Source organism: Perca flavescens, chromosome 4, assembly GCF_004354835.1.
Source record: "Perca flavescens isolate YP-PL-M2 chromosome 4, PFLA_1.0, whole genome shotgun sequence".
Lineage (NCBI taxonomy): Eukaryota > Metazoa > Chordata > Actinopteri > Perciformes > Percidae > Perca > Perca flavescens.
Genome location: NC_041334.1, coordinates 37,396,198 through 37,404,465, shown reverse-complemented (window position 1 = coordinate 37,404,465; position 8,268 = coordinate 37,396,198). Strand labels below are relative to the sequence as shown.

The 8,268-nt window shown below is 42.2% G+C and overlaps 2 protein-coding genes across 2 annotated transcripts; one reads left to right on the top strand and one right to left on the bottom strand.

Moving 5' to 3' along the window:
* Window positions 1-328: 328 nt before the first annotated feature.
* On the top strand, window positions 329-1,322 carry LOC114554473 (mannose-specific lectin-like). Its single transcript, XM_028576342.1, has 3 exons — window positions 329-436; window positions 781-868; window positions 955-1,322. Exons 2-3 carry the CDS (start codon window positions 785-787, stop codon window positions 1,201-1,203), a joined length of 333 nt encoding a protein of 110 aa, XP_028432143.1. The 5' UTR covers window positions 329-436; window positions 781-784; the 3' UTR covers window positions 1,204-1,322.
* A 6,011-nt stretch (window positions 1,323-7,333) lies between these two features.
* LOC114554470 (comitin-like) lies at window positions 7,334-8,268 on the bottom strand. The gene is made up of 3 exons (XM_028576340.1): window positions 8,186-8,268; window positions 7,820-7,910; window positions 7,334-7,729 (listed from the first exon to the last, which is right to left on the bottom strand). Exons 2-3 carry the CDS (start codon window positions 7,904-7,906, stop codon window positions 7,469-7,471), a joined length of 348 nt encoding a protein of 115 aa, XP_028432141.1. The 5' UTR covers window positions 7,907-7,910; window positions 8,186-8,268; the 3' UTR covers window positions 7,334-7,468.

Below are 8,268 nucleotides of genomic sequence, written 5' to 3'. Positions count from 1 at the left end.
CCAGATGCAATCCAGTACAACAGCTCTGCCACATACGTCCCCATGTCCGTTAAAGCCCCTGGCAAGCCAGCCAGAGCCTAACCCCCAAAATGCTGATTTTACTTTAACTAAAACCTACAAATCATGTAATTATTTATTTTTATTATGACTTTTTTTCTTAAAATATTGTGATGTTATTCATCACAACTCTTTACACACACACACACACAAAAAATAACTTTGTTGCACAAAAAAAAATATTATTTTTAAGCAGAGGTTGATTGTGGTAGATGAGAGGCAGCTGGAACCCTGACTCCCACACACCAGACTCCAATCCTGCAATTAGGAGAAGCTCCCTAGGGGCAGCAGGCCTACCAGATATAAAGAAGTTATTCTATAGAGACATTTCACCTCCTTCACTTCTTCTCACAGACTGACTGGTGTGACATTCAAGACTGTAAGTACTCTGATGGAGTCATACATTACTGAGCAAGAGTAGTTGATGTATTTAATATAATTACTTGTGTCATTTATTATAGGTTTATTTATCTGTTTATAATAGAGAATACATCACTGAGCAATAGTAGTTTGATGCAGAGTCATTAGAAGATGCTTAAATGTGTTCATAATTGGTACATCATGCTTATTGTAGTTATGAACTGAGGTGGATAGTTACAAATGTATTTTTTTTTTTTTTCATGGCTACTATTCAATAACAAATAACTGGTGCTGCACAAAATAAATGCCAAAAACGCACACTATCAATACAACATCATAGATTTAGTGGTTTGTCTCTTTCAGAATCATGAACTCCTTGTCTATAAATGATCAGCTCCATCCGGACCAATTTCTGACTTCCAACAACGGGCAGTATAAAGCTTACTTTCAGGTGAGTAACTATCTAAAATGAAATTCTCTCTCTATATGTTGGTATGATTGTTTGGATATCAGTTAAATGTCTGTTTCTGCCTGCAGAGGGATGGTAACTTTGTCGTCTATGACTCTGGCAACAGGCCTGTGTGGGCCTCAGGCACTGATGGATCAGGTGCTGTCCACGTGCTCATGCAGGCTGACGGCAACCTGGTCGTTTACGACCAACATGGCCAAGCCAAGTGGAGCTCAGGGACGTACATCAATAGTCCGTGCGAAATGTGCCGTCTTGAGCTGACCGATGGCGGAAAACTGGAGTTGACCAGAAATTTTCAACGAGTTTGGAGCTCCTGATGAAATGATGTCTTCACATGACCTCAAAGCTTTGTTAAATTGTATGGTTTGCAAGTCATCTTTGTCGGTCTCTGTGAATTACAATAAACCTGCCTGCTATGTTGTATGGAATCAAAAGCTTGTTTTCTCAGTGTAAATGCTTTTCTTTGTGACCTTTTATTTGTAATGCAAATATCTCGTTAAAGATTACTGGAAGTTGTATCAAAGTAAGTTTTGGTAAGAAACTCCAATATTTTGGTCAGTCATCCGTTCAAAGAACTTGGCTAAAAACATCAAGGAGGCCTACACTTTAAATATTGTGTTTTTTTTTTTTTTTTTTTTTTTTTTTTCTGCAGCAAAAACCAAATTAACGATTGTTGTGTAAAGGGAACTATAGTGTGCCGGGGACTGTTTTGGAAGACGCAAGTTAAAGTAGACGTGGTATACACACAGCTCTCGGTGTTTAGTTATGAATACACTCCTAACTTAACATGGTGTCAGAAACGGGATCGGGTGGAGAAGGACTGTAGGAAAAGGCGAACTAAACCAGATTAAGAAAAGTAATCGTCCGAGGAAGCAAAAACGATGGACGTAGAAATGTCGGCGCAACAGTGGACTCCACAGCTAGCGCCGCCAGGCAAGTTCAACTTCTGCGATGCTAATGAATGGCCGAGATGGATTAAATGCTTTGAATGCTACAGAATGGCCCTTTTTCACAGCAGACGTGTTGACTTGTCATAGTAGGAAAAGCCCAGCTGAGATTGATAACCTTAACGATGGCTCAGTTCCATCAAGTGTTCCAGTAAGATATTTCAGTGAGTCAGCATGCACAATACCAGGACCTCTCCTAAGTGGAATGCAGCCATCAGTAATGGTTTAATACCAGGGCCTCTCCTAAGTGGAATGCAGCCATCAGTAATGGTTTAATACCAGGACCTCTCCTAAGTGGAATGCAGCCATCAGTAATGGTTTAATACCAGGGCCTCTCCTAAGTGGAATTCAGCCATCAGTAATGGTTTAATACCAGGGTCTCTCCTAAGTGGAATGCAGCCATCAGTAATGGTTTAATACCAGGGTCTCTCCTAAGTGGAATTCAGCCATCAGTAATGGTTTTGAATACACCTGTGCTTTTCCTACTGCTGTGAAAAAGCTCAATAGTGTCAGGACTGGATAAACATTCGCAAGAGTTTCTAGTGAATGCCTTCATGTATGCAGCCGGCGATGACGTCGAAGATATTCTTAAAGTTTTACCCCCTCACGGACGAACAGAAGAAGTCTTAACGCCGTCACGGAGGCGTTCACGGAGCGTTATCTTCAAAAGAGCTTCAACAGACGGAGCCAATATATGTCTATGCGGAGCCAAGAGCCCGGTGAGAGTGTTGAGTCCTTTACTCCTCATTTCCACCAGATGCGTAACAACACCCACCAGGTCCGGATTTGTTGTGGCACGGCTCCGGCCATGACTGACAGCTGTAGTCACGAGGACCCACAAGTTCGCGAATTCACGTCGAATAGAACCACAAAACCACCACCAGTTAGTTTCCATCCAGAGGAGTAGAGGGGAAACAGCTCTGTGCTGTGTGTTCAAGGTGTAGTGCAGAGAGATATGATCCGCAGTGAGCACGGTGGATTTTATTTTGAAAATTAACCGGATCTTTTACTTTGCTTCTGTGCTCGACTTCCTGTCCCGCACTATCTGCCGTGTGCTGATTTGCTGCGTTGCTCTCTGGCGTCCGGCAAAAATAGAAGCTCTGCGTATCTGCTGCGGAGGGCTGTGGAGCTGGGACGGAGTCGAACGCGCAGCCGTTCTGCAGTCAGTGGAAACACACACACTGACTTTAATGGAAACCTGATGACTCTGCCACCGTTTCGGAGCCGTTACCCATCTGGTGGAAATCCACGGTTATAACAGCGCACACACACTGGCTGAGCATTGTGAATTCGGGGCCCTGAGAGAACAGTTAATAAGGGACAGAATTGTAGTTGGCATCAGAGATGCTAAACTGTCAGAAAGTTGTATTCGCTATAACAACCGCCTCGCTCTACATGATCCCTTACGTACATTGAAGCGATACAGGCGTTAAAGACCCGCTGATCGCTGTCTGATTCTGTGAATGAATGCCCGCATTGCATTGTGGGACATCGGCTTTGAATGCGCCCAGCTCGGCTCATATCGTGGCCTACTGTTCTGTCTTATTTACTGTAATATTTCACCGGTAATATTATTAAAATAAAGAAATGCATACCATGATAACAGCTAAATACATGTTGATAGATGTAGCATTATAGTTTTAAAAATGTCAAACAACAATGCAATCCAGCTTCCCTGGCCGAAATAGCCCGAAATAACATTAAAATAAATACATATAAACCGTGATAAGATCTGGTGAATAAATGTTGATTAAAACAGCGGTTATTGGGCTAAAAATACCAATAATATCAAAGCTGTATCCAGCTGCTCTGCTGCAGCCCGACAGATTCGTGCTGTGATCACGTAAGATGCTTCCCATTGAAATACATTAGTTTAAACAACGTGACCATATCTACCAACACATATCGTGTTATATAATATCGTGATGGTATCACGTTCTAATAGATTTATTTTCGTGATGCCATCACGAACTGACGTGAGCGCTCCACACAAAATAAGAAATGAAATGAAACAAATGAAACAGGATATTAAAAGAGAAAAGACTACACAAACCAAAAGATCAGAAACTTCATGAAATCATTTGACATTCTATATGAAAAATGTGACAACAGAAACCAAAAGCAGATTGTCCAACTGAACAAGAGTGACAAAAAGAAACATATCTTTGTAATAATGCAACAGCAGGAGGATACTAGGGAGAGGATACATTCAGTGACTTTTCCCTTTAAGAAATAAACAACATCATGAACAAGTTTATCTCTAACTGCTCTGTTCCACTGTCACACACCTTTAATGGTGATATCTTAACCTCATCCCCAGGGAAAATTAATGGAAACATCCTCTCAGTGAAGGTGTGTGTGTGCGCGTGTGTGTGTGTGTGTGTGTGTGTGTGTGTGTGTGTGTGTGTGTGTTTTTAGCATCAGAATCAGAGAACAACAGCGTTCCTCTGGTCCTGTCCAGATTTACTCTGATCCTCTGGACTCCAACAACAGTGGGGTGAGGTGATGGTGACCATGCTGAGTATTTACCTTTAAATAACATTATTCCCCATGCTTCAGACCAACCTGCTTTAGACAGTATGTCTCCCTTCCTCTGCCCAGACTCTGCTACACACCCAATAGCCAGTATGTACTGTCTCCAACCTCGACATCCCAGCTGTGAGTCCCTGAGTTAAAGCCCTCAGAGCCCAGGGCAGAGGGGTACTCATCAAACCTCTCTGGATTATCAGGAAGCTGCTGTCTCTCTCCTCCTAACGCACTGGTCAGACAGGACGAGTCTTGGATCAGCAGTGTTTGGATCCAGAATCACAGGACCGGTAGGAGTCCATCTCCTTCATCTTGTTCCAGATGTTGAAGCTCAGTTGGCCCAGGTGTTTGGCCTCGTCTATCAGAGCTCCTGAGAGCGGCTGTGGATCTTCCAGCAGGGGGCGCTGCTGGACTCTTTCCACTGCAGCCCTGGAGTTGATCAGGAATGAGACGTCTTCAGCTCTCAGCTCGTCCTCTGTGGCTCGGACTGATTCTGAAAGAGCTGCTATCTCTCTGCTCAGAGCCTCCATCTTCTCCTTCATCCTCTTCCTCCCTCAGGGCAGCCATCCTGGCCTCCTCTTCCTCTTCTAGAAACTGGTGGACATTCTTAAACTGCTCCTTAAAGCTCCATTGTGTAATTTTTTGTTGTTGATTCTTAGCAAAACCCCTTTGTTCTTTCACACATATGTGTTCATTCATGTGTAATTACTTCCACCAACTAATCAAAGTATTCTCGTCAGCGTAGAATCTGATATTCAGAATCATTCAGAAAACATACAAGCGAGTCGCTCAAATGGCGGCAGCCATGTTGCGCCTCCATCTTTGAAATACATTAGCCAAAGAGGGACATACCTCCGCCTTTTACCCTTTTAAACTCAGTGGCACCGTGACGGATGCCAGGGAGGGGGAGAAGATTACTCGATTACTTCTTACACAAAGTAGCTTTAAAGGTCCCATGGCACCAACATTTCACTTTATGAGTTTTTTTAACATTAATATGAGTTCCCCCAGCCTGCCTATGGTCCCCCAGTGGCTAGAAATGGTGATAGGTGTAAACCGAGCCCTGGGTATCCTGCTCTGCCTTTGAGAAAATGAAAGCTCAGATGGGCCGATCTGGAATCTTCTCCTTATGAGGTCATAAGGGGAAAGGTTACCTCCCCTTTCTCTGCTTTGGCCACCCAGAGAATTTGGCCAACCCATGAGAGAGAGACATCATGGCTTTCAAACAAGCAAAGTGGCAGTTGGTCAAGGACCAGGGGACCACTAAGGTCTATATAAAACAGACTTCAGATACAGTATTAGGGGACCACTAAGGCCTATATAAAAGAGACTTCATATACAGTATTAGGGGACCACTAAGGCCTATATTAAAGAGACTTCAGATACAGTATTAGGGGACCACTAAGGTCTATATAAAAGAGACTTCAGATACAGTATTAGGGGACCACTAAGGTCTATATAAAAGACTTCAGATACAGTATTAGGGGACCACTAATGTCTATATAAAAGAGACTTCAGATACAGTATTAGGGGACAACTAAGGCCTATATAAAAGAGACTTCAGATACAGTATTAGGGGACCACTAAGGTCTATATAAAAGACTTCAGATACAGTATTAGGGGACCACTAAGGTCTATATAAAAGACTTCAGATACAGTATTAGGGGACCACTAAGGTCTATATAAAAGAGACTTCAGATACAGTACTAGGGGACCACTAAGGTCTATATAAAAGCATCTAAAAAGCAACATGTCATGGGACCTTTAATCTGCATCTCTGTGCATCTGGCCTGGGCCTTCATGTGTTCTGCTGTCTGATCAAACTCCTCTTTAACTCGTTCAAAAACCTTTAACTTCTCCTTCAATGGCTCCAGAGTTTCTTGAATTTTCTTCTTGTGTTGTCGTGCAGCTTCATCGATGGGTCTGAATCTGTGGTTGGAGTGTTTTTCTGAATCTCTGCAGACGTAGACCCACCAGCTGCTGCCGGTCCAGACAGAAGAGTTTGAGTTTCTCAGAGTGCAGACTGCAGAGAGCCTCTGAAGCTCTCTGATCTCTCTCCAGTAAGACGGTCTCACACACAGACATGGATTTAGAGTGCAGAGGCCCCTGGGCGTAAAGTCTTGGACTTAACCATCTTTGTGTTTTTCTGTGCCTCTGTGTTTCTGTGTTTGAGTCCTAAAGTGCATCACTGGAAAGGGCAGAAAATATCCATAACAAAATCAACAGAATTTATTACAATAAAGCAGATTAAAATCTATGAAAATACAGCCTAATAACATAACTAAGAATAACTATAGTCATGTCTGTACAGTCTGTCAAAACCAAACTAGCTTCCCACGATAGCACAACATCAATGCTACAGCATGTCAACAGAAAACATCCAGTCTACTCATCCATTCCACAGAGCGAACTCGACACAGGAAAATCACACCAAAATCAAAGGCAAGAAAAAAGTGGTGACCACAATTTTATCTAAAGAGCTGACTCTGGAAAAACAGCTGATTGTTGAGCACCTCTTTTTCTCTATCTCACTGTCTCTCCCCTTCACGGAGAAACAGATGATCAACGATCTACTAGCCTAAAGTGTAACAGAGCTGTGTTTGTAGCATTGTAATCAAATATATAAATGAAAATAGGTTGAGTATAAGTTATATATAGGCCTATACATACAGATCACTCTTAGCGTGAAATGTAGTTCTTGAAGTTAAGTTGCACAGCTTAATGGCAATGGTTATGTATTATTATTATTTTAATGCATGCCTTAGTTTGAGGTTCAAGCAGCCGCTTTGGGAAGTCTCTTGTGTAGGCCTACTTAATGATGTTTTCAGCTCAGTTATTAGAACAGCTGACTGTTTCTTATTACTTTGATACAACTTCCAGTGCTCTTTACCGAGATATCTGCATTACAAATAGAGCTGTTTATGTCACTACGAAGCCACAAAAAAAAAGAACAAAGAAAAGAAAAACACTTTTATACAGTGTGAAAATGTGCTTTTATTTGATTCCAGCAGGCAGATTTATTGTAATTCACACTGGCATTCAAAGATGACTTGTACTTGCAAAGCATTCAATTTAACAAAGCTTTGGGATTCCATGTGAAGACATCATTTCAGCATGAGCACCAAACTTGTTGACAGTTTCTGGTCAACACTAGTTTGCCGCAATCCGTCATTTCAAGACGGCACACGTTGCACGATCCCGCGATGTATGTCCCTGAGCTCCACCTGGCTTGGTTACATTGGTTGTAAATGACCAGGTTGCCGTCAGCCTGCATGATCACGCGGACAGCGTCTGATCCATTAGTGCCTGAGGCCCACACAGCCTTGTTTGGGCAACAGGCACAGTCATAGACGACAAAGTTACCATCACACTGCAGGCAGAAACAGAGACATTCAACTGATATCCAAACAATATCATACCAAAATATAGAGTGAGCATTTCTTTTTAGAGAGTTACTCACCTGAAAGATAGCCTTATACCTTCTGTTGAGGGACATCAGACATTGGTTCTTACAGAGCTGCTCATTTGTAGACAAGAAGTTCTTCATGATTCTAAAAGAGACACACAACTAAATCGGTAATGTTGCATTGACACCATGTGTGTGTTTTTGGCATTTCTTTTGTGCTGCACCAGTAATTTGTAACTGAATAGTAACTCTACTTTTGCTTATTACATTGAAAATGAAAATTGAATTTGTCTACCTCAGTTCCTCACCACAATAAGCCTGATGTATCTATTATAAGCAGATTTAACAGCATCGTGCAACGACTCTGAGTTAAACTACTCTTGCTCAGTAATCTACATATGAATCCATCAGAGTACTTACAGTCTTGAATGTCACACCAGTCAGTCTGTGAGCAGAAGTGAAGGAGGTGAAGTTCACATCTTCTTTATATCATCTGATCTGGG